Below are 27,142 nucleotides of genomic sequence, written 5' to 3' on the forward strand. Positions count from 1 at the left end.
CAGTATTCAAAGAATGTCTTGGCAAGTTAAACCTTCATAAAAAGAAGGAACACTATCTAATCCAAGATGTCAAAATAGCAATAGTACTTCTCATATTATGTGCAATATGATTGTTTGTTTCTAATGTAGAAAAAAATTTCAAAAAAAGAAGAGACAACAATATTGCCATCTTTAAATTTTAGGCTAAGGCAAAAAAATTCTTCAGAAAAGCACATAAAGAATGACAAACATAAGCATGTTTGTAAGAGCAGAGCAGGACTCAATGTTCAAAGAGATTTATGATAGTGTATCAGTGCTATTTTAGGACATTTAACAATATAACATTTGAGGCACAACAGCACTATTAATAAACAGAATAGTGAAAAAATAATTTATACTAAAAGAAAAAAGCTTGAAAATATAATTGAGTCCATGATTTCCTTGTGTAATAATAGCTAATACATAATTTTACTATAAAACTTTTGATAATCTTACATTACTTGCGTTGTATAACACTCTTCAGGATTTGAACTGCATCTGAAATTACTGAAGACCACTGAGAGACCTGTGTTTGCTCAGTATAAGTTCAGATACGGTGTCTTCCAAAAATTATAAAATACAGTGTATTAAAAAATACTACTTTCCATTTTCAAAAGAAAATGCCTACACTGATGATCTTACACAGGTTGGGATAATAATATATACTTATTCAAAGCTTAGAAGATATATATTTGACTTTAAATATGCATTTCCATTATACAGGGCAATAATATTCTTCTGTTTTCTCTTAAAACTTTTCTCTTTGGTTGTAGTCACTTTTCTTTTATAAAAATGTAGCTCCTGTCTTCATGTTTTACCTTTTTCCATTTGTTTTCCCTTCCTGATCACTGTTTCTTCTGCCCTTAATATTTTCTTAACTTGGGTAATTCAACTTTTAATGACTAAATGTCCTTTGGATCAAGAGGTCATAGGGTTATTTATATTAACAGGATGAGTCTCTATCTATCAACATCCTGAGGAATTCTAGCATGATAGAGCTGGAAGGGATCTCAAGGTATCATTTGGTTGAGCTCTATGCCAGCAGGAACAGGTGGCTGACTATTCTTAATGTTTTTCTTTATTTTTTTAAGATGACCAAAGATTTTGATCATAAATATTCCACCATAACTTGGTTTAATATGGAATCTTCTTAATAACAAGTAAAAAGACATGTAGTGGAAAGAAAACTGGATGAAAAAGGGTTCTGACATCAGTAGTATTACTTACTGTAAAATAGAAAACAATTCCTTAGATCATTCTGAGCTTCAAGTTCCCCATACAAATAGAGATAAGGCTGTCTAACCCACAAGGTTATTGTAAGTGCTCTGAAACCTGGAAAAGAACTACACAAATGTAATGTAGTATTAAAATGGGAAGACAAAACAGTAGAGTGTGAAGAACCTATACTCTGTAGGCAGGTAAAGTTTTGAACCCCATCTCAACAATTTACCAGCTGTGCAACACTGAGCAGAGTATCAAACCTCTGAGTTCAGAGGACAGCTGCAAATTGATATAATGTCTCCCTCACCTGGCTGTTGCTGTGGATATAGGAGTTTTACACACCTAGCATAGGCCCTGGCATTGTGTACACTCTTAATAAATGTTAACTCTCTACTCCCCATCAGGTTTCCAAACTTCCGCTGTGTGGTTCTACTCATCTTACATTAAATATTTTGAAGTGCATGTGTGGAATTTTATGAAAAACATAACAATCGGAAGATATGTAAACCTTTCTTTCCCCTAAGATTCATAGAGGAATTCCTTATCAGCCCTGCTTTGAAAAATGGAAAGAAAGGAGGTAGAGTTTCCTTTAAAAACTTAACAAAAAACTCTTCCAAAGAAGAAACAGTGTAGAATAGAAGGTGGAAAATGTTGTGAACTCTTTAAAGGAAAAGAACAAGTCTTTCTCATCATATTTAGGAAGCAAACATTTCTTGGATGGAAAAGTCTCTTGGTAGAATCACCTATCTTAGAAATTAAGAAATAAAAGGTTCAATCAGATTTCATATAGATACAAGGTAACAAAGTAAAGATGCTCTTTAAACAATAAAGAAAAAGCTAAACAAATGTGGACAAATTTTGAAAGAAGACTCTTTACATATCTAACTGATTTAGATAAAATACATTGTCCCTTTATTATATCATATACCAAAAAAGTCCTGTAGAAAGTACAATAATGCTTACCTTGTTATGTACAAAAACAATCCTTATATCAGGTTTAAGTATACCATAGTTTATGAGGAGATCCTGGACCTTTTTTATTTCCTCTTTACATTTTTTAGCAGTTGAGTAAAATTGCTTTCTTACAGGTAGATTCTTAAACAATCGTAAAGCAGTTACAGTTGTACCTGTTGGCAGATAAGAGGAAAGCATATTTAGATGTGGAAGGAACTTCACAGATCTTCAAATCCACATACAATCAGTAATTAATCCCTTTTATCACTGAAGGCCAGTCCTCTTCAAACTCTGAGAACACAAAGAAGGCTCAACCTTGCAAGCTATTCTGATCCCTTGCTAGGCTCTCCTATTTGTAACAGGTCTGACCTGCTAAGTATGATCTCTTCTATGTGATCTAAACAAGAATAATCTTATTTCTACCACTGCAGAGAAACATGGGCTTACTAGAATGTACAGTATCTTAAGAAATGTGCTGATATTCAAACTACCTGGTGATGATGCTTATTCTGCACTTTGAAATACATAGGTGGTATAAGGCTAACAGCATATGTGATAACCTTAATTATTCAATTAAAAATTCTTATCTGATGCTCAACATCGCTAATTATCAGAGAAATGTAAATCAAAGCTACAATGAGGTATCACCTCATACTGGTCAGAATGGCCATCATTAAAAAGTCTACAAATAATAAGTACTGGAGAGGGTATGGAGAAAAAAGAACCCTCTTACACTGTTGGTGGGAATGTAAATTGGTACAGCCACTATGGAAAACAGTATGGAGGTTCCTTAAAAAAAAGTTACCATATGATCCAGCAATCCCACTCCTGGACATATAGCTGGAGAAAATTCTAATTCAGAAAGAAACATGTACCCCAATGTTCACAGCAGCACTACTGACAATAGCCAAGACATGGAAGCACTCTAAATGTCCATTGACACATGAATGGATAACGAAGATGTGGTATATGTATACAGCAGACTATTACTCAGCCATAAAATAGAAATAATGCCATTTGCAGCAACATGGACAGACCTAGAGATTATCACACTAAAGGAAAAAAGTCAGACAGAGAAAGTCAAATACCGTATGATATCACTTATACGTGGAATTTAAAATATGGTATAAATGAACTTATCTACAAAACAGAAACAGACTCATAGACATAGAAAACAAATTTATGGTTACCAAAGGAGAAAGGGCAGGAGGGAGGGATAAACTAGGAGTTTGGAATTAGCAGATACAAACTACTATATATAAAACACGTAAACAACAAGGTCCTACTGTATAGCACAGGGAACTATATTCAATATCTTATAATAACCTATAATGGAAAAAATATGAAAAATAATATATATATGTAAAACCGAATCACTTTGTTGTACACCAGAAATTAACACAACATTGTAAATCAACTATACTTCAAATAAAAATAAATTCTTATCTGAAATAATATCTAATTGCCTGGCTTAATTTACCTCATCTCCTGAACAACAACAAATACACAAAACACAGGATAATCTAACAAAAGGATATTTTTAACTTTGAACTTATTTAACTAAAAAGTTGAGGGGTGGGATCAAGATAGCAGAGAAAGAGGATACAGAGATCATTTCCCCTCTCTAACACATCATAAATACATCTACTTGTAGAGCAATTCTTACTGAAAACAAACTGGAGACTGGCATTAAGACTCTTATACAACCAAAGGTGTAAGAAAATGCACATGAAGTCAAGCAGGAGGGGAAGAGAAGCAAGTCTGTGTAATCCCCCTCCTCTTCTTGGAGGGGGCACAGATGCGGAGGGAGTACACAGGCTCAGAGATCCTCCCTGAGGAGTGAGCGGTTTGAACCACTTACTGGGTGCCCCATCCCTGGGGTCCAACACCAGGAAGATGAGTCGCTTCAGGTGGTTTGAAAACCAGCAGGATTGACAGTGGGGCTATAAGAAACCTAGACTCCACTCATGAAGAGCACGCACATGCTTGCTTACTCCTGAAGAGGAAGCAGATTAAAACTGCCCAGGTCTCTGGCCTGTTTCCCATTACCACCCCAGCACATACCTTGGACAAGCTGAGCATCCACTCTGGCCTGGGCGCATTCTGTGGCACAGCTCCACACTGTGACAAGGGCTGCCACAGCCAAAGGGAGTGCACAGTTGTAGGGGATGGGGCTGGCTTGGACCTGGGGCAGCATCCAAATAGGGTAGGGGCAATCATTGCTGGCACTTGCAAAGGAAGTGGATTGGGAACAGTCCAGAACTCTGGTGCCAGGACAGCCATGGTGCATGCCCAGTCCACACTGAGCATCGGCCCTGGTCCCTCTTGCTCTGCAGCATAGCTCCACATTAGGGCAAAGGCTGTCCTGGCTGAAAAGAATGCACAATTTTAGAGGGTGAAGCCGGCTCAGGCCCAATGCAGCATCTGAGCATGGTTGAAGTCAGCCACTGTTGGTGCTCCTGGAGAGAGTAGATCAAGAGTAGTATGGAATTCTAACTGGTGCCAGGACCACCACAGCCTGCACCCCGACCCATGTGAAGCACCCACACCAGTCTCTCTTGCTCCAGCTCCCCTTGAGGGCGAGTGTGCCAATGCCGGGAGGGGAGAGCACACACTTAGAGCGAAGAGAGCCAGCTCAGACCTGACCCTCAGACCTTCTGTTCCAGCAACATGGGACCTGATCCCATCCCCAATAGGGTGGTATTGGTCACTGGTTCTAGCCCATCTATCTCTAGCCCTACTCCCCAACCAAGGTGAAAGCTGCCACTACTCCATAGGGGAAGATGTAACTCGTGCTCATATAAAATCCAGCTCTCCCACCAAAGGCACCTGGCACACACAGACAGTATAGGGATGCTCCCAGACAAGGATGCCACTACAAGACCAGGAAGTAACTGTTTCACCAAATTCCATAGAGACAGAAAAAGTTAAGCAAAATAAGAAGACAGAGGAATTTGTTTCAAATGAAAGAACAAGAGAAAACCCATGAAAAAAACAACAAATGACATAGGTAAATAACTTACTAGATAGAGTTCAAAGCATTAGTAATAAGAATGCTAACTGAACTAGGGAAAAGAACAGATGAACAAAGTGAGAACTTTAACAAGGAACTAAAAAGAAACAAAAAAGAACCAGTCAGAACTGAATACAATAACTGAAACAAAAAACATAGTGGAAAGAATTAACAGTAGACTTGGTGATACAGGAAGAACACATAAGTAATCTGGAAGATTAATAATGGAAATCACCCAATCAGGACAATGAAAAGAAAAACAAATTTAAAAAAATGAGAAGAGTTTAAGGGACCTCTGGGACAACATCAAGCATACTAACATTTGCTTTGTAGGGGTCCAAGGAGAAGACAGAGAGAAAAGGGGTCGAAACTATATTTGATGAAATTATGGCTGAAACCTTCCCAAACCTGAAGAAGGAAAGAGATATCCAAATACAGGAAGCATAGAGGGTCCCAAACAAAACCAACCTAAACAGACCCACATCAAGTCATATCATAATTAAAATAGAAAGATTAAAGATAAAGGGAGAATTCTAAAGGCAACAAAAAACCACCACAAAGAGTCATATATAAGGGAACCCTCATAAGGCTATCATTTGATTCTTCTACAGAATCTTTGCAAGCCATGAGGGAGTGGCATGATATATATAAAGTGCTGAAAGGAAAAAACCTACAGCCTAGGGTATACTACCCAGCAAGATTACCATTTAGAATTGAAGGAGAGGTAAAGAACTTCTCAGACAAGCAAAAACTAAGAGTTCATCAATAATAAAATGACTTTAAAAGATATGTTAAAAGGTCTTCTCTAAGAAAAAGAAAAGGCTACAAGAAGTAATAATCTGTTGGAAAGTAAAATCCCACTATTAAAAACAAATATAGGGGGCTTCCCTGGTGGCACAGTGGTTGAGAGTCCGCCTGCCAATGCAGGGGACGCAGGTACTTGCCCTGGTCTGGGAAGATCCCACATGCTGCAGAGCGGCTGGGCTCATGAGCCATGGCCGCTGAGCCTGCGTGTCTGGAGCCTGTGCTCCACAACGGGAGAGACCACAGCAGTGAGAGGCCCGCGTACCGCAAAAAACAAAAAACAAAAAAACAAATATAGGGAACTCCCTGGCAGTCCAGTGGTTAGGACTCGAAGCTTTCACTGCCGAGGGCCCCAGTTCAACTCCTGGTCAGGCCTGGGTTCAACCCCTGGTCGGAGAACTCAGATCCTATAAGCCACATAGCACAGCCAAAAAAAAAAAGCAAAAACCAATATATAGTAAAGGCTGTCCATCAACCACTTAAATATGCATGCTACTATGAAGATTAAAAGACAAAAAATTGTAAAATTAAATATAACTACAACTACAATACAGTTAATGGATAAAAATGAAGATGTAAAATATGACATCAAAAACACAAAATTTGGGAGAAGGGAGGAAAAAAATGTAGATCTTTTATAATGTGTTTGAACTTAAATGACTACCAGTTTTAAACAAGTAGATACAGTTATAGGTCAACATATATGAACCCCACGGTAACCATAAATCAAAAACTACAAGAGAGGGAGTACCCTGGTGGCTTAGTAGTTAGGATTCCAGGCTTTCACTGCCATGACCCAGGTTCAATCCCTGGCCGGGGAACAGATCCAGCAAGCGGCATGTGCAGCCAAAAAAAAAAAAAAAAAAAACGATTCACAAAAACTAGAGAAAGGAAGACAAGCATACCACTAAAGAAAATCATCAAATCATAAGGAAAGAATCTAAAAGAAGAAGACTGAGAAAATATACAGAAACAACCAGATGATAAGTAACAAAATCGCAATAAGTACATACCTATCAATAATTACTTTAAATGTCAATGAACTAAATGCTCCAAGCAAAAGACACAGGGTAGGGTCTTCCCTGGTAGTGCAGTGGTTAAGAATCCGCCTGACAATGCAGGGGACAAGGGTTCGAGCCCTGGTCCAGGAAGATCCGACATGCCATGGAGCAACTAAGCCTGTGTGCCACAACTGCTGAGCCCGCATGCTGCAACTACTGAAGCCCACGTGCCTAGAGCCCATGCTCCGCAACTATAGAGGCCACCACAATGAGAAGCCCACGTACTGCAACAAACAGTAGTTCCCGCTCACCGCGACTAGAGAAAGCCCGCACATAGCAATGAAGACCCAACGCAGCCAAAAATAAATAAATAAATTTATTTAAAAAAAAAAAAAAAGACATGGGGTAGCTAGGAATTCCCTGGTAGCCTGGTGGTTAGGATTCTGGGCTTTCACTGCTGAGGGCCCAGGTTTGATCCCTGGTAGGGGAACTAAGATTCTACAAGCTGTGGGGCACGGCCAAAAAAAGAAAAAAAGAAAAAAAGAGAAAAAAAAGCCACAGGGTGGCTGATTGGATTAAAAAAGAAGACCTGACTATATGCTGCTTACAAGAGACTCACTTTAGAGCTAAAGACACACATAAGCTGAAAGTGAGGGGATGGAAAAGGATATTTCATGCAAATAATAACAAGAAAGCTGGGGCAAATAATACTGATATCAAACAAAAAACACTTTAAGACAAAATTTGTAACAAAAGACAAAGAAGAGAATTATATAATAATAAAGGTATCAATACAAAATGAGAGTTTAACACTCATTAATATATATGCACCTAACAGAGGAACACCTAAATATATAAAGCAAATATTAACACATATAAAGGGAGAAATTGACAATGATACAATAATAGTAGGGGACTTTAACACCCTACTTACACCAATGGACAGATCATCCAGAAAAAAAAAAAATCAATAAGGAAATAGTAGTTTTAAATAACACGTTAGACCAGCTAAACTTAATAGATACCTACAGGACATTCCATCCAAAACAGCAGAATACACATTCTTTTCAAGTGCACACAGAATGTTCTCCATGCTAGATATCACAGGCTAGACCACAAAACAATTCTCAAAAATTTAAGAGAACAGGGCTTCCCTGGTGGCACAGTGGTTGAGATTCTGCCTGCCGATGCGGCGGGCACGGGTTCATGCCCAGTCTGGGAGGATCCCACATGCCGTGGAGCGGCTGGGCCCGTGAGCCACAGCCGCTGGGCCTGCACGTCTGGAGCCTGTGCTCCGCAACGGGAGAGGCCACAACAGTGAGAAGCCCACATAAAGCAAAAAAAAAAAAAAAAAAAAAATTGAGAACAGAAATTACACCAAGCATTTTTTCTGACCACAACAGTATGAAACTAGAAATCAATTACACAAAGAAAAATGGGAAAAACACAAACACGTGGAGACTAAACCACATGCTACTAAAAAAACTGATGGGTCAATGAAGAAACTAAAAAGGAAATTAGAAAATACCTTGAGGGGCTTCCCTGGTGGCACAGTAGTTGAAAGTCCGCCTGCCGATGCAGGGGACACAGGTTCGTGCCCCGGTCCGGGAAGATCCCACATGCTGCGGAGCGGCTGGGCCCGTGAGCCATGGCCGCTGAGCCTGCACGTCCAGAGCCTGTGCTCCGCAACGGGAGAGGCCACAACAGTGAGGAGCCCGCATAAGGCAAAAAAAAAAAAACCAAAATACCTTGAGACAAATGAAAAAAAAACACACCTTTACAAAATCTATCACGTGCAGCAAAAGCAGTTCTCAGACAGAAGTTTATAGCAATTCAGGCCTACCTCAAGAAATAAGAAAAATCTCAAATAAACAACCTAAACTACCATCTAAAGGAATTAGGAAAAAAAGAACAAGCACAGACCAAATCAGCATAAGGAATGAAATAATAATGATCAGAGAGGAAATAAAGACTCCAAGAAAACAATAAAAAAGATCAATGAAATCAAGAGCTGGTTTTTTAAAAATATAAACAAAATGGATAAGCCTTTAACCAGGTTCATCAAGAAAAAGAGAAGCCAAAAAAAACAAGAAAATGAAAGAAGAGAAATAACAACCAGTATCACAGAGATATGAAAAAATCTTAAGAAAATACTATAAACTGTCATATGCCCACAAATTGGACGACCTACAAGAAATGGATAAATTTCTAGAAATATAATGTTCCAAGACTGAAGAAGGAAAAAACAGACAATCTGAACAAACTGATCACTAGTAGTAAAACTGATTTTATAATAAAAAACTCCCAGTAAACAAAAGCCCAGGACCAGAGAAGCTCACATGGGAATTCTACCAAACATATAAAGCAGAAATAATACCTATCCTCTCAAACTATTCCAAAAAATTGAAGAGGAAGGAACGCTCCCAAATTCATCCTATAAGGCCTCCATTAACCAAATACCAAAACCAAAGACACTACAAAAATAAAATTACAGGCCAATATCTCTGATGAGCATAGATGCAAAAATCCTCAACAAAAGATTAGCAAATCAAATTCAACAATATACAGAAAAGGATCATACACCATGATGAAGTGGGATTTATTCCAGGGATGCAAGGATGGTCTGACATCTGTAAATCAATCAATCTGATACACTATATTAACAAAAAGGATAAAAATCACATGATCATCTCAATAGACACAGAAAAAGCATCAGATAAAATTAAACATCCATTCATGATAAAAACTCTCATCCGAGACTTTCGGGAAGACGGCGGAAGAGTAAGACGCGGAGATCACCTTCCTCCCCACAGATACACCAGAAATACATCTACAAGTGGAACAACTCCTACAGAACACCTACTGAACGCTGGCCGAACACCTCAGACCTCCCAAAAGGCAAACCCCCGCCTCCACGTACTTGGGTAGGGCAAAAGAAAAAAAAATAAACAGAGACAAAAGGATAGGGACGGGTCCTGCCCCAGTGGGAGGGAGGTGTGAAGGAGGAAAAGTATCCACACACTAGGAAGCCCCTTCGTGGGCGGAGACTGCAGGTGGCGGAGTGGGGGAGCTTCGGGGCCCCAGAGGAGAGCGCAGCAACAGGGGTGCGGAGGGCAAAGCGGAGAGATTCCCGCACAGAGGATCAGGGCCAACCGGCACTCACCAGCCCAAGAGGCTTGTCTGCTCCCCTGACAGAGAGAGCAGGGCTTCGGTCGGAGCGCCGGGAGAGGTCTGCCGTTGGTGGCGTGAACACAGCCTGCAGGGGGTTAGTGTGCCACGGCTGCCTTGGAGGGAGTCCGGGGAAAAGTCTGGACCTGCCGAAGAGGCAAGAGACGTTTTCTTCCCTCTTTATTTCCTGGCGCGGAGAAGAGGGGATTAAGAGCGCTGCTTAAAGGAGCTGCAGAGACGGGCGCGAGCCGTGGCTAAAAGCGCGGACCCCAGAGACAGACATGAGACGCTAAGGCTGCTGCTGCCGCCACCAAGAAGCCTGTGTGCGAAACACAGGTCACTATCCACACCCCCCTTCCGGGGAGCCTGTGCAGCCCGCCACTGTCAGGGTCCCGGGATTCAGGGACAACTCCCCCGGGAGAACGCACGGGGCGCCTCAGGCTGGTGCAATGTCATGGTGGCCTCTGCTGCCGCAGGCTCGGCCTGCACTCCGTGACCCTCCCTACCCCTGGCCTGAGTGAGCCAGAGCCTCCGAATCAGCGGCTCCTTTAACCCCACCCTGTGTGAGCAAAGAACAGACGCCCTCCAGTGACCCACACGCACAGGAGGGGCCAAATCCAAAGCTGAGCCCCTGGGAGCTGTGAGAACAAAGAAGAAAAAGGGAAATCTCTCCCAGCAGCCGCAGAAGCAGCGGATTAAAGCTCCACAATCAACTTGATATACCCTGCATCAGTGGAATACATGAATACACAACGAATCATCCCAAATTAAGGAGGTGAACTTTGAGAGCAAGATTTATAATTCTTTCCCCTTTTCCTTTTTTTGTGTGTATGTGTATGCTTCTGTGTGAGATTTTGTCTGTATAGCTTTGCTTCCACCATTTGTCTGAGGGTTCTATCTGTCCATCTTTTATTTTTTTTATTTTTTCTTAATAATTAACTTTTTATTTTAATAACCTTATTTTATTTTACTTTATCTTCGTTTCTCTTTCCGTCCTTCCCTCCTTTAGACAACGAATCATCGCAAATTGAGGAGGTGGACTTTGAGAGCAAGATTTATGATTTTTTCCTCTTTTCCTCTTTTTGTGAGTGTGTATGTGTATGCTTCTGTGTGAGATTTTGTCTGTATAGCTTTGCTTGCACCATTTGTTCCAGGGTTCTATCCATCCGTATTTTTGGGGGTTTTTCCTCTTAATAATTATTTTTTTAATTTTAATAACTTTATTATATTTTATCTTACTTAATCATTTCTTTTTTTTCTTCTTCCTTCCCTCCTTCCATCCTTGCTCCCTCCCTCCCTCCCTCCTTTCTTTCTTTCTTTCTTTCTACTTCTACTAATTCTTTCTTTCTAAACTTTCTCCCTTTTCTTCTGAGCCGTGTGGATGAAAGGCTGTTGCTGCTGCAGCCAGGAGTTAGTGCTGTGCCTCTGAGGTGGGAGAGCCAACTTCAGGACACTGGTCCACAGAGACCTCCCAGCACACACCACCAGACGGAGACCTGCCCACCAGAGAGACAAGATCCAGCCTCATCCACCAGAACACAGGCACTACTCCCCTCCACCAGGAAGCCTACACAACCCACTGAACCAACCTTAGCCACTGGGGACAGACACCAAAAACAACGGGAACTACGAACCTGCAGCCTGCAAAAAGGAGACCCCAAACACAGTAAGATAAGCAAAATGAAAAGAAAAACACACAGCAGGTGAAGGAGCAAGATAAAAACCCACCAAACCTAACAAATGAAGAGGAAATAGGCAGTCTACCTAAAAAAGAATTCAGAATAATGATAGTAAAGATGATCCAAAATCTTGGAAATACAATGGAAAAAATGCAAGAAACATTTAACAAGGACCTAAAAGAAATAAAGATGAAACAAACAATGATGAACAACACAATAAATGAAATGAAAAATACTCTAGATGGGATCAATATCAGAATAACTGAGGCAGAAGAACGGATAAGTGACCTGGAAGATAAAATAGTGGAAATAACTACTGCAGAGCAGAATAAAGAAAAAAGAATGAAAAGAACTGAGGACAGTCTCAGAGACCTCTGGGACAACATTAAACGCACCAACATTCGAATTATAGGGGTTCCAGAAGAAGAAGAGAAAAAGAAAGGGACTGAGAAAATATTTGAAGAGATTATAGTTGAAAACTTCCCTAATATGGGAAAGGAAATCGTTAATCAAGTCCAGGAAGCACAGAGAGTCCCATACAGGATAAATTCAAGGAGAAATACGCCAAGACACATATTAATCAAACTGTCAAAAACTAAATACAAAGAAAGCATATTAAAAGCAGCAAGGGAAAAACAACAAATAACACACAAGGGAATCCCCATAAGGTTAACAGCTGATCTCTCAGCAGAAACTCTACAAGCCAGAAGGGAGTGGCAGGACATACTGAAAGTGATGAAGGAGAAAAACCTGCAACCAAGATTACTCTACCCAGCAAGGATCTCATTCAGATTTGATGGAGAAATTAAAACCTTTACAGACAAGCAAAAGCTGAGAGAGTTCAGCACCACCAAACCAGCTCTACAACAACTGCTAAAGGAATTTCTCTAGGCAAGAAACACAAGAGAGGGAAAAGACCTACAATAATGAAACCAAAACAATTAAGAAAATGGGAATAGGAACATACATATCGATAATTACCTTAAATGTAAGTGGACTAAATGCTCCCACCAAAAGACACAGATTGGCTGAATGGATACAAAAACAAGACGCATATATTTGCTGTCTACAAGAGACCCACTTCAGACCTAGAGACACATACAGACTGAAGGTAAGGGGATGGAAAAAGGTATTTCATGCAGATGGAAACCCAAAGAAAGCTGCAGTAGCAATTCTCATATCAGACAAAATAGACTTTAAAATAAAGACTACTAGAAGAGACAAAGAAGGACACTACATAATGATTAAGGGATCGATCCAAGAAGAAGATATAACAATTGTAAACATTTATGCACCCAACATAGGAGCACCTCAATACATAAGGCAAATACTAAGAGAAGACTCAAATCAATAGAATCAGAAATGAAAAAGGAGAAGTAACAACTGACACTGCAGAAATACAAAAAATCATGAGGGATTACTACAAGCAACTCTATGCCAATAAAATGGACAATCTGGAAGAAATGGACAAATTCTTAGAAATGCACAAACTGCCAAGACTGAATCAGGAAGAAATAGAAAATATGAACAGACCAATCACAAACACTGAAATTGAAACTGTGATTAAAAATCTTCCAACAAACAAAAGCCCAGGACCAGATGGCTTCACAGGCGAATTCTATCAAACATTTAGAGAAGAGCTAACACCTATTCTTCTCAAACTCTTCCAAAATATAGCAGAGGGAGGAACACTCCCAAACTCATTCTACGAGGCCACCATCACCTTGATACCAAAACCAGACAAGGATGTCACAAAGAAAGAAAACTACAGGCCAATATCACTGATGAACATAGATGCAAAAATCCTCAACAAAATACTAGCAAACAGAATCCAACAGCACATTAAAAGGATCATACACCATGATCAAGTGGGGTTTATTCCAGGAATGCAAGGATTCTTCAATATACGCAAATCTATCAATGTGATTAACCATATTAACAAATTGAAGGAGAAAAACCATATGATCATCTCAATAGATGCAGAGAAAGCTTTTGACAAAATTCAACACCCATTTATGATAAAAACCCTGCAGAAAGTAGGTGTAGAGGGAACTTTCCTCAATATAATAAAGGCCGTATATGACAAGCCCACAGCCAACATCATCCTCAATGGCGAAAAACTGAAAGCATTTCCACTAAGGTCAGGAACAAGACAAGGTTGCCCACTCTCACCACTCTTATTCAACATAGTTTTGGAAGTTTTAGCCACAGCAATCAGAGAAGAAAAGGAAATAAAAGGAATCCAAATCGGAAAAGAAGAAGTAAAGCTGTCACTGTTTGCAGATGACATGATACTATACATAGAGAATCCTAAAGATGCTACCAGAAAACTACTAGAGCTAATCAATGAATTTGGTAAAGTAGCAGGATACAAAATTAATGCACAGAAATCTCTGGCATTCCTATATACTAATGATGAAAAATCTGAAAGTGAAATCAAGAAAACACTCCCATTTACCATTGCAACAAAAAGAATAAAATATCTAGGAATAAACCTACCTAAGGAGACAAAAGACCTGTATGCAGAAAATTATAAGACACTGATGAAAGAAATTAAAGATGATACAAACAGATGGAGAGATATACCATGTTCTTGGATTGGAAGAATCAACATTGTGAAAATGACTCTACTTCCCAAAGCAATCTATAGATTCAATGCAATCCCTATCAAACTACCACTGGCATTTTTCACAGAACTAGAACAAAAAATTTCACAATTTGTATGGAAACACAAAAGACCCCGAATAGCCAAAGCAATCTTGAGAACAAAAAATGGAGCTGGAGGAATCAGGCTGCCTGACTTCAGACTATACTACAAAGCTACAGTAATCAAGACAGTATGGTACTGGCACAAAAACAGAAAGATAGATCAATGGAATAGGATAGAAAGCCCAGAGATAAACCCATGCACATATGGTCACCTTATCTTTGATAAAGGTGGCAGGAATATACAGTGGAGAAAGGACAGCCTCTTCAATAAGTGGTGCTGGGAAAACTGGACAGGTACATGTAAAAGTATGAGATTAGATCACTCCCTAACACCATACACAAAAATAAGCTCAAAATGGATTAAAGACCTAAATGTAAGGCCAGAAACTATCAAACTCTTAGAGGAAAACATAGGCAGAACACTCTATGACATAAATCACAGCAAGATCCTTCTTGACCCATCTCCTAGAGTAATGGAGATAAAAACAAAAATAAACAAATGGGACCTAATGAAACTTCAAAGCTTTTGCACAGCAAAGGAAACCATAAACAAGACCAAAAGACAGCCCTCAGAATGGGAGAAAATATTTGCAAATGAATCAACTGACAAAGGATTAATCTCTAAAATTTACAGGCAGCTCATGCAGCTCAATAACAAAAAAACAAACAACCCAATCCAAAAATGGGCAGAAGACCTAAATAGACATTTCTCCAAAGAAGATATACAGACTGCCAACAAACACATGAAAGAATGCTCAACATCATTAATCATTAGAGAAATGCAAATCAAAACTACAATGAGATATCATCTCACACCAGTCAGAATGGCCATCATCAAAAAATCTAGAAACAATAAATGCTGGAGAGGGTGTGGAGAAAAGGGAACCATCTTACACTGTTGGTGGGAATGTAAACTGATACAGCCACTGTGGAGAACAGTATGGAGGCTCCTTAAAAAACTACAAATAGAACTACCATATGACCCAGCAATCCCACTACTAGGTATATACCCTGAGGAAACCAGAATTCAGAAAGAGTCATGTACCAAAATGTTCATTGCAGCTCTATTTACAATAGCCCGGAGATGGAAACAACCTAAGTGCCCACCGTCGGATGAATGGATAAAGAAGATGTGGCACATATATACAATGGAATATTACTCAGCCATAAAAGGAAACGGAATTGAGCTATTTGTAATGAGGTGGATAGACCTAGAGCCTGTCATACAGAGTGAAGTAAGTCAGAAAGAGAGACAAATACCGTATGCTAACACATATATATGGAATTTAAGAAAAAAAATGTCATGAAGAACCTAGGGGTGAAACAGGAATAAAGACACAGACCTACTAGAGAATGGACTTGAGGATATGGGGAGGGGGAAGGGTAAACTGTGACAAAGCGAGAGAGAGGCATGGACATATATACACTGCAAAACGTAAGGTAGATAGCTAGTGGGAAGCAGCCTCATAGCACAGAGAGATCACCTTGGTGCTTTGTGATCGCCTGGAGTGGTTGGATAGGGAGGGTGGGAGGGAGGGAGACGCAAGCGGGAAGAGATATGGGAACATATGTATATATATAACTGATTCATTTTGTTGTAAAGCTGAAACTAACATACCATTGTAAAGCAATTATACTCCAATAAAGATGTTAAAATGAAAAAAAAAACTCTCATCAAAATTGGTATAGAGGGAATGTATCTTAACATAATAAAGATCACTGATGACAAATGCAGTTAATATCATGCTCAACAGAACAACACAAGGATGCCCACCCTTGCCATTTCTATTTAACATAGTATTGGAAGTGCTAACCACAGCAATCAGACAAGAAAAAGAAGTAAAAATAATCCAAATTGGAAAGGAAGAAGTAAAACTCACTTTTTGCAGATGAATTGATATTACACATTGAAAACCCTAAAGTCTCCCCCCCAAATAACTACTAGTACTAATAAATGAATTTAGTAAAGTTGAAGGATACAATATTAATATACAGAAACCTGATGGTAATAATGAAATAACTAATAATTAACTATCAGAGAAAGAAAAGAAGAAAACAATCTTATTTAAAATTGCATCAAAAATACCTAGGAATAAACTTAACCAAGGAGGTGAAAGATCTATATTCTGAAAACTATAAAACACTGATGAAGGAAATTAAAGATGATACAAAGATATGGAAAGATATCCCGTCTTCATGGATTGGAAGAATTAATATTGTTAAAATGTACATCCTACCCAAAGCAATCTACACATTTAATGCAATCCCCATCAAAATACCCCTTGACATTTTCACAGAATTACAACAAATAATTCTAAAATTTATATGGAACCACTAAAGATCCTGAAGAGCCAAAGCAATCTTGAGAAAAAAGAACAAAGCTGGAGGTATCAGACTGACTTCAGACTACACTACAAAGCCTTAGTAATCAAAATAGTATGGTACTGGCATAAAAATAGACACATAGATCAGTGAAACAGAATAGAGAGCCCAGATATAAACTCAGGCACTTATGGTCAATTAATGACAAAGAAGGCAAGAATATACAATGGAGAAAAAATGGTCTCTTCAATAAGCAGTACTGGGAAAACTGTACAACTACATGTAAAATGAAATTAGAACATTTTCTCACACCACTTACAAAAATAACCTCAAAATGGATTAAAGATCTAAATATAAGACTAGAACATCTAGAAGAAATTACAGGCATAACATTCAGACATAAATCAGAGCAATATATTTTTGAACGTGTCTCCTAAGGCAAAGGAAACAGAAGCAAAAATAAACAAATGGGGCCTAAACTTAAAAGCTTTTTCATGGCAAAGGAAACAACAAAACAAAAAGACAACCTACTGAATGGGAGAAAATATTTGCAAATAATATGACCAATAAGGAGTTAACATAAAAAATATATAAACAACTCAAACAACTCAATATCAAGAAACAACACACCTGATTAAAAAGTGGGCAGAAGACCTGAATAGACATTTTTCCAAAGAAGATATACAGATGGCTAGCAGGCATGTGAAAAGATGCTCAACAGTGCTTGATCATTAGAGAAATGCAAATCAAACCACAATGAGTTATCAACTCACACATCTCAGAATGGCTATCATATGACTACAAATAAACTGGCAAGGATGTGGGGAAAAGCAAACCCTAACACGCTGTTCTAGAAATGTAAATTGGTGCAGCCACTATGGAAAACAGAATAGAGGTTCCTCAAAAAGCTAAAAATAGAACCACCATATGATCCTGCAATTCCACTCCTGGGTATGTATCTGAAGAAAACAGAAACATTAATTCTTAAAGATACATGCACCCCAATGTTCACAGCAGCATTATTTACAATTGCCAAGATATGGAAACAACCTAGGTTGCCAAGATATGGAAACAACCTAAGTGTCCAACTACAGAAGAATGGATGAAAAAGATGTGGTTTATATACAGAATGGAATGCTACTCAGCCATGAAAAAATTAATGAAATTCTATCATTTGCAACAACATGTATGGATCTAGAGGGTACTATGCTTCATGAAATAAATCAGACAGAGAAAGACAAATACTGTATGATTTCACTTATAGGTTGAATCTTAAAACAACAACAAATGAATGAAAATAATAAAACAGATTCACAGATGTAGAGAACAAAATATTGGTTACTAGTGGAGTGAGGGAAGGGGGAGGGGCAAGATAGGAGTAGAGGACTAAGAGGTACAAACTGCTTTGTATAAAAGAAACTACAAGAATATATTGTACAGCACAAGGAATATAACCAGTATATTATAATAACTTTAAATGGAGCATAATCTGTAAAAATATTGGATCACTACATTGTACACCTGAAACTAATATTGTAAATCAACTATATTTCAATAAAAAAAGAAAAAGAAAAAACATTGAATAAAGGTATAAAAATTATATTGCTTAAATATCAGGTTAATAATTAGCTTTTGTTGGGGGAAAAAAACATGAAATTAGTACTGGATGCTTTCTCAAGGCCATAAACCATTAAGTCTGTGTTTTTTCAAACACTGAGCAACTTTTAAAACTACCAGTCACCAGCTAATCCCGACTTATTAAATCAATCTCCTCACATGATTCTAATGAATGTACTGCAGGGTTGAGATACAAAGCACTGAAAAGTCAAAAAAACAATTTAGTGCACGGTTTCTCAGACATTTACTGTGGGAGCTGACTGGTGCATTTCAAGATGTGTAGCTGCATCCCTGGGCCTCTACCTACTAGATGCTATCGGCACCCAATCCAGTTGTGACAATCAAAAATGTCTCCTGAAAATGTCAAATGTCTCCTGGTCGGGGTAGGAAATTGCCCTTGGTTGAGAATCACTGATTCAGTATACAGCAACTAGCATTAAAAACAAACAAACAAGAAAAACTAAAATACAAATAGACTAAACGAGAACAAAAATAGAATGCATCACACATAGTAAGTGTATATATTGCATTAAGAATTTTTGTTTTGATTAGATTTGTATAAACTGGGTTGCTATGTAAAATGTATTTCCTACTGTGAATTGGAATAAAAAAACCTGAAAGTTGCTGCAAAGGTCAACCTTTGACCTACCGCTCATAAGAAATGGCAAAAACACAAAGAAATGACAATCAAGAGGGAAATATAAGACTTAGAAGCCTAGCATAAAATCAGGAGTTCCAGGAAGAGAAAAAGAAACAAATGCAGATGTAATTAAATAAATAATAGAAGAAAATCTTCTTGAGTTAAAGGCTTGAGTGCAGGTTTCAAGAGCTTAGAGCATTACAAGTAGGAATTAAAAAAAAAAAAAAGACACCACATTCCACTGGAAGTCCTAAATTTTAAGGAGAACGGAAAGGTTTTCCAAACCTTCAGAAAGTATAAGTTCCTTATGAGGAAAGACTAGCATCAAATTTGTTATCTATAACAGTAGAAGACAACCTCAAACTACTTAGGTGTAATTAAGAAACTTAACATCAAGATATGATATGTATATGGGCAAAATGTAGACAGTTTGGAACCTGCAAGGATTTGAAAGTATATCAACCAAAGTATATGTGATGAAAACAGTGGAGGATGAACACTAACCAAGTGACAATTATATCAAAACAAGAGATTTCACAATAAGAGAAGAAAATAAACTTGGTGATCAAAGAATCTTAAGACCTGAATGTAAACAGAAGATGGCAATGTGGCTGGCATTTACAATATAACTGTTAAATAAAGATTTTTAAAATGTAAGAGATATCATGTTGGGGAAATCCTACCAATAGCTTGGAACTCAATGTTTTAAACGATTCTTAGTAACAATGGGTAATAACTGGAGAAAAGAGTTAGGAATAAAGAGGGATAAAGCTTACAGGGTCCTACATAACCTTCACTATGGCAATCTCCTTTCCTCTCAATGTCCTTCTTCTGTTATTCCAGCGCATCAGACTTCTTTCCACCTGAGGGCTTTTGCACATGTTCTATCCCCTACCCTTTGCATAGCTAACTCCTTTATCAACCTTCAGTCTCAATCTAAGTAACACCTCTTTAGAGAATCCATTCCTGAATGCCCTATTGCTGTTGCTCCCAAAGTTAAATCACGTTTTATTTCTTCCTAGAAATGATCAATATTTGAAAAAACTTGTGTCTGCCTCTTTAGAATACAAGGAGCATGAGAGCAAGTAACTGTCTACCATGTTTGCCATTAAATCCCCAGCACTTCAAACAATGACTAATAAGCTGTGGGCAATTAACTAAAAATTTCTGAACAAATGAATGAATGCACTGAAGAAAGAAAATAAAATAAGGTAGTAAGTAGAAACTTTGTTTAAATTGTTTCTGTAGTTAAAGAAGCACACATTGTATTTTTATAATTTTTGAAAGGGAATTTACTATAAAAGAAAAAAACAAAACAAGGTTAGGGGAAAAAAAAGATCTTTGTGGAATAGGACCAAAGGAAAAGCTGTATTTCTACTTTGCTCACACCTGATGTTTTTCTGCTTTTTTTCTCTTGATTAGGTGCTTCATTAGCATATCACAGTCAGCCTTCCGTATCAGTGGGTTCTGCATCAGCAGATTCAACCAACCACAGATCCAAAATAGTTGGGGAAAAAAAAAAATCCAAAAAGTTCCAAAAAGCAAAACTTGAATTTGCTGCATGCAATGGCAACTATTTACATAGCATTTACAATGTATTAGGTATTATAAGTAATTTAGAGATGATTTAAAATATATGGGAGGATGCATGTAGGTTATATGCAATTACTACACCACTTTATATAAAGGACTTGAACATCTGAGAATTTTGGTATTCGCAGGGGGCCCTGGAACCAATCGGATACTGAGGGATGACTGTACTAACAATTTAAAGCGGTTTTTTTTTTTGGCCTCCCTCCATTTTTATGTAGGGTATTTTCTTGGCCTAAATGTACATGTCACTTCCACCAAAGAACAAAAGTCCTAGGAACACCACAGTATTCCTCACTAGTAACACCGTGGTGCTGGTATTCTCTGCCTTAGGGAAGTAAAAAAGCTACTGTTAAGTTCTGAGGTAAAGTTGACAGATCAAGGAATGCACGCAGAACAAGTACGCACTCTGCCTCCATTGCTAAACAGAGGTCACACTCACAAAAGAATTCACATCACACCCTATTCTGAAACCTCTTATGCCTTCTGCTCATCTCACGCTACAGTTCTCCCTAGATTTTTCCTCCACTCCAACAGCTTCAACTGCCATTCACATGCCAATGATTCTTTTCATCAAAACTGTAAGAAACACCATACTGTTATGAAACTCTAAAGAAGATAAAACAGGATAATTAAAGTATGCTACAATGCCTTAACAACAGTCCCATGCAACACAGAACTAATCACACCAGACTTTCATGCTTTGATATTACTTTTAACTAGCCCCATGGATAAGGCAATTTCCTCTGGTGTCTTCAATTTCAATGCTTGGCATGTGACAGCAATCCTTTTGCATTTAACGCAGCTTTTTTCACTTGTGGCTATTTTCCCTTTTTAGGTCTCATAAAGCATTTGTTGCTTCAGAAAGAAAATACAAAATTGTTGTTTATTCCTGAAATCAACACACAAATTACAAACAATGCACAAAACTGCTTGTCCAAAAAGGATTTGAGGAAGCCATTTATTATAAGCCACAACCTGTTTTCAGAGGTGTCAAAACGTGCATCTTATAATTAAGATATATATCTGAGACCTATAACACTCAAGTTATATACAGATGCTTATTCAAAATTATTACCTGGATATCCCAAATCACCTCAAATACCTCAAATCACCACACGCAGACCAGAACTCATAATCTTTCTTCCTGAGTCTGATACTACATCTATCCTCCCTTTCTCACATAACACTGACATCCAACAGTTTCTAAAAGCAGGTACTCTAGATTTCCTCTGCCCCTTACTACCAATATTGCTTAAGTCACCTAGCCCTATCCATTCTATCCCCAAAATATCTCTCAAATTTATGTCAAGTCCCTTCCTTCTCCTCAAACCTTAGTTCAGGATAACATCTCTTACAGTAAGACATAAATTACGGTAGGAGTTATAATGTCTTACTGGTTAATTTTGTAAATAGCATGAGATCCATCCTCTACTTAAAAAGATTCAAGGGCTCATCACTGGTTGCAAGAAAGGGTACAAACTCCTTACCATGATAAAACAGGCCCGTCATAACCTAATATCCAAGCTACCGTTTTCTTACCTAATCTCCTGCATCTACTACCTCCAAACATTCTCACAGAACTTTGCTATGTCATTCTTAGTATACCAGTTTATCTACTTTATTGGCTTTTTAGCTATACTTCTTTGTATTATTTTTAGTGGTACATTTTTTAGTTCTAGAATTTTCATCAGGTTCTTTTTTAGAATTCCATTTCTCTGCTGATATTCTCCACCTTCTTACCAATTGACCATCTTTTCCTCTAAATTCTTTAACAGTAGTTTTAAAAGTTCTTGTCCCTAGTTCAAACATCTGCAAGTTTGCTTATATCAACTATTTTTTCTCTTGACTATGAACCTCACTTTCCTTTCTTCATGTCTCTCAATACTTTTATGTTCATCAGACATAATATATAAAAGAACAATAGATATTGAAATAGATATTTCCCCCCAGTGAAGGTACTTCATTTTCTCATCAAACAGCTAGAGTGAAGAATAGATCTCTTCAATATATAATCAGAGGAGTTCATCTGGGTTGGAGCTGAGTTGCCCCTTTATTTAGTTCCAGTTCACTTCTGGTTTCAAATGTCTTGAGGATGGAATCAGGTCTCTCTCTGCCTCTAGCAAGGCTTTGGGATCTAAGTACTGTAAGACTTTAAGATATTTCTCTCTCTACCTCAGTCCCAACTTTCTTCACCACTGCTTACTCAGCAAAAGTCCTGATGAGATTTGGCTTCTTGGGTGAACTAGGTCTGTGTCTGAGGATCCTATCCTCCAATCTGTCATGTCAGCTCACATGTGGCTAATAAAGTTCAGCTGGTTTCTCCTAGGGCCATAAAAGATCCCTTGTCTATAGTAGGCTTGCTCCTTTGCATGCCTATGCCTCCAGGCTCAGTTAATGCTCTCAGGGATACAAGCAGCCACCAATCTCTTTGTGCCTAGGTGCACCTAATAAGGGTCATCTTCCTCTTGAACTTGGTTCATTTAATTTCTTTGTGACACAGTTCTCCAATGAGTTTTTAAAAATACAAGATTTAAAAAAAAAAAATACAAGATTTTAAATTATGTGTTTTTCCCCCTCATTGTTACACAGAGAGCAATGGTCTCCCGAAATCTTCTAGAGCCATCATTCTTCTCTTATTGAAAGGTTATGCTCTCACCCCTCCTTACTACCATCTTCAAACTCAAATGTTATCTTTTCTGAAAAATTAGCTCACCTTCCTCTAGGCAGCTGGTGGCTTCTTTTTACTGTCATTGCCTGTTTACTCATCTGTGTTCTCCACTCATCTGTGAATTCCTTTCACTCACCTGTGTTCTCCACTAGCCTGTGCAAATATAATGGCATACACTGTAGCTGTGGACAGATGGTGGGAAGGAAGGTAGGCAGAAATCAGTAGGGTAAAATATGTGTTTATGAAAGGAAAAGATGTATGTTGGCTTTTAAATATATCTCTGCATCCAAGACCACACTGTACCTAATCCATATATTGATTGATAAATTATTGCTTCAACAGCTAAAACTGTTTTCTCTGAACAAACTGAGAATTACAAGTCAAGAATTATATATACATTCAAATAAAACTTAATGATGGAAAACTTTGCTGATTCCAAATGAAATGTATATCCTTAAAAAAAGTACCAAGTAATACTGGCCAATAGGGAGGAGGCCCTAGTATACTATCATGTTTTACAAGAGAACTGCTCAGCTCTCTAACTTTAGCACATTCTATAAACACCAGAATTAAACTGCAGTCTGTAATATGCTCTGTTATATTTTTACATGACTCTATGTTATGCCATTTATAAAAGCAGCTATTTATATTCCTAATGTAAAGAGGTATGATTGCTTGACTATATCAGAGTTTTCTTAAACTATTTCATGAATAAAGTTCCATTCTCAACATGAAAAAAAAATCCTTCAACACCTGCGCAATCACACATAGCAAGGATTTACAAAGAACATGATGCATTACTCTAATAACAGAGTAGGGAAAGGATATACCCTGATCACAGTACTTTAAATATACTACTTTTGATATCTGAGAAATTCCTAAGGCAGAATTTTGATAATATAAAAATTCCTAAGGCAGAAGTACTAGGAGGTGTTAAAAGAATTTGTCCAGGAGGGTAAATCAACTTAGAAAGCTTAATGCTGATTATCTAGGGTAAAGAGAATAGAAGCGATGACAGAAAAAAGATACGGCCAAAACAAATAATTTAGTCAGAGTTCTTGGTAAAAGAATTTAAAAGCTAGAAGTTTATTTTTACATTTCTTGCTAATTTTAAAAACGTCTTAGAACTAAACAGAAGGGTAATTTAAAATGACATTCTATTAAACACATAAATCATTTTAAATGATTAAATTAATCCATAAAACAAATACCTACATCTGGAAAAACCAGAACTGGAATCTCTAGTAAAACTATTCTTAAACATTTTAAAACATGTTTTAAAGGGGTAATGGATTTTCCAATGCCTAAGAAAGATTTTGTCGTAAGTTGTCCCTGCATCTACAGTTAGGCTATCTACAGGTGTCATCATCCTATCAGATGATATGAGGAGTAACTGCTAAGCAAGTATATTCACACCACAGCAGAAATTAATCTACAAGAACCCTAAATGCACAGGTATTAATTAGGATGGTTGTACTGTAGTTTTATCTTACACAGAAAATATTTAAATGACAGGTGGTGAAATGTGAGTCTGTGATTCAATCACTCAAAAACTATCAGCACTAAGGCAATATAAATGTAAAAGACTTTTGAAAGTGCTTGTGGATTTTTATATGTCTACATAGAGCAATAAGAAACTAAGAGTTTGACTTTTTGTTGTTTTCCTAGGCAACCAGCTGTAATTGGGGAAAAAAAGTGAGTTACGAAAGGCAGTGACTGGTTTTGCAAATGTTGACCTTCTAAGTGGGTAGTTTCTTAAGATAAAAGGAATATGCTAAAGAAAATAAGGTTCATTTACTGACTGTAGAAATTTCTTAATATGCTTATGTGGTCTCACTAAAGTAGAGAAGACTCACGTCAGCAAGAAAAAAAAATCAATAAGCGAATGGGCAAAGATCAGAAGGATACCATATTTAAGGATTGTTATTTCATAGTTCCCATGGAGACGGATACAGAAAAGCATGAGAAGTATGAGTGATGCAGAGCCACTGGCCATCCAGATTAGACTGGCTACTACCAAGATAAAAATAAATACAATTAAGTTTTATAAGGTGACTAGATTGCTTCAAAGTACTCCATAGGCTAGCCACTCAAATATCTCCTAATGGTTTCTTAATCTCAACTCTCAAGAACTGGGGTCAGAGCATTTCTGAATAAGAACAATATTAAAAAATGCCTTCTCCTTGTCTTTATCTTCAGTACATAAAAAAGAAAAAGAATCACAATCTATTACTTTTAATTAAAACATGTACAATATAATACATCAAATCAAATCACTATTAGACGAGCTCATTTTTATTAACTGAATAAATGAGAAAAAAGTGTGTTTTCTTAAGAATTCCTATTACCTCTTTTTTTTTTTTGTGGTACACGGGCCTCTCACTGTTGTGGCCGCTCCCGTTGCGGAGCACAGGCTCCATACGCGCAGGCTCAGCGGCCATGGCTCACGGGCCTAGCCACTCTGTGGCGTGTGGTATCTTCCCGGACCGGGACACGAACCCATGTCCTCTGCATCAGCAGGCAGACTCTCAACCACTGCACCACCAGGGAAGCCCTATTAACTCTTTATGTAGATGCAAAAATAATTCTTAATGGGCAGAAGTAATCAGTAACTAATTTGAGGATTTATAAAATAAGAGAAAGGATGAGAAAATTTGGTATCAGTATTAAGATACAAGAAAATAAATTTCAATGAAGACAAAGAGAAGTCATTTGAAAAAAAAATAAATCCAATAATTTAACATGAAAACTGGAGGGAAGAAACCACAGAAAAACATATAGTGCTTTGACAGGGAGATCAGCTGAGTGCTTTGTGACCACCTAGAGGGGTGGGATAGGGAGGGTGGGAGGGAGACGCAAGAGGGAGGGGATATGGGGATATATGTATACATATAGCTGATTCACTTTGTTATACAGCAGAAACTAACACCACAATGTAAAGCAATTATACTCCAATAAAGATGTTTAAAAATATATATGTAGTGCTTTGATAAATTACAATGAGGAACCCAAAAATTTAAAATGAACTTACAACAAAATTGGAAGGACAAATAACAAAAACAAACCCCCAACAACAACAGAAGTCCCTTTTCAGATCTAATCATTCTTTTGCACATGACTCTAAACAGGGCATATCTTTAATATTCTCTCAAATTTATAGATCCCATTACCAGAGGTTAGTAGCATGAAAAAGATTAAAGGAAATATGTGAAACTCAAGCCTGAAGAGATTCTTTTTCTTTAGAAGTAAATTAGTAGAGGAACTTAAAAATATGTCAATTAAAACGTACTAAAATTACATAAGTGTATAAAACACTAGAGAACTAAATTGCAGGACCTCCCTGGCAGTCCCGTGGTTAAGACTCTGCGCTTCCAATGCAGGGGGCGTAGGTTCAATCCATGGTTGGGGAACTAATATCCCACAGGCCGTGTGGTGTGCGTGGCCAAAAAAATTAATAAATAAAAATTTTTTAAAAGTTAAAAAAAAATGTAAAAAAAAAAGAACTAAATTACAAATAGAATATTATATTTATATACGATATAATTTATAATATATTTATTTGCTTCAAATAATATAGAAAGGAAGGAAGTGGCTGAGAGTATTAGATGAAACATTAGCAATGAATTGATAACTATTGAAACTGAGTGATGGGTACTCCATTCCAGGGTCCTCAACTCCCAGGCCGTGGACCACTACCAGTCCACGGCCTATGAGGAACCAGGCCGCACAGCAGGA

General features: G+C 37.8%; 1 protein-coding gene across 1 annotated transcript in view; it reads right to left on the bottom strand.

Moving 5' to 3' along the window:
* PMS1 (PMS1 homolog 1, mismatch repair system component) overlaps nt 1-27,142 on the bottom strand; it is a 105,616-nt gene that overhangs the window by 59,565 nt on the left and 18,909 nt on the right. The window contains exon 5 of the mRNA XM_007464974.1: nt 2,203-2,366. Coding sequence (XP_007465036.1) covers nt 2,203-2,366 — 164 coding nt within the window. The remainder of the gene's footprint in view (nt 1-2,202; nt 2,367-27,142) is intronic.

The sequence above is a fragment of the Lipotes vexillifer genome, unplaced genomic scaffold, assembly GCF_000442215.2.
Source record: "Lipotes vexillifer unplaced genomic scaffold, Lipotes_vexillifer_v1.1 scaffold903, whole genome shotgun sequence".
Classification (NCBI taxonomy): domain Eukaryota; kingdom Metazoa; phylum Chordata; class Mammalia; order Artiodactyla; family Lipotidae; genus Lipotes; species Lipotes vexillifer.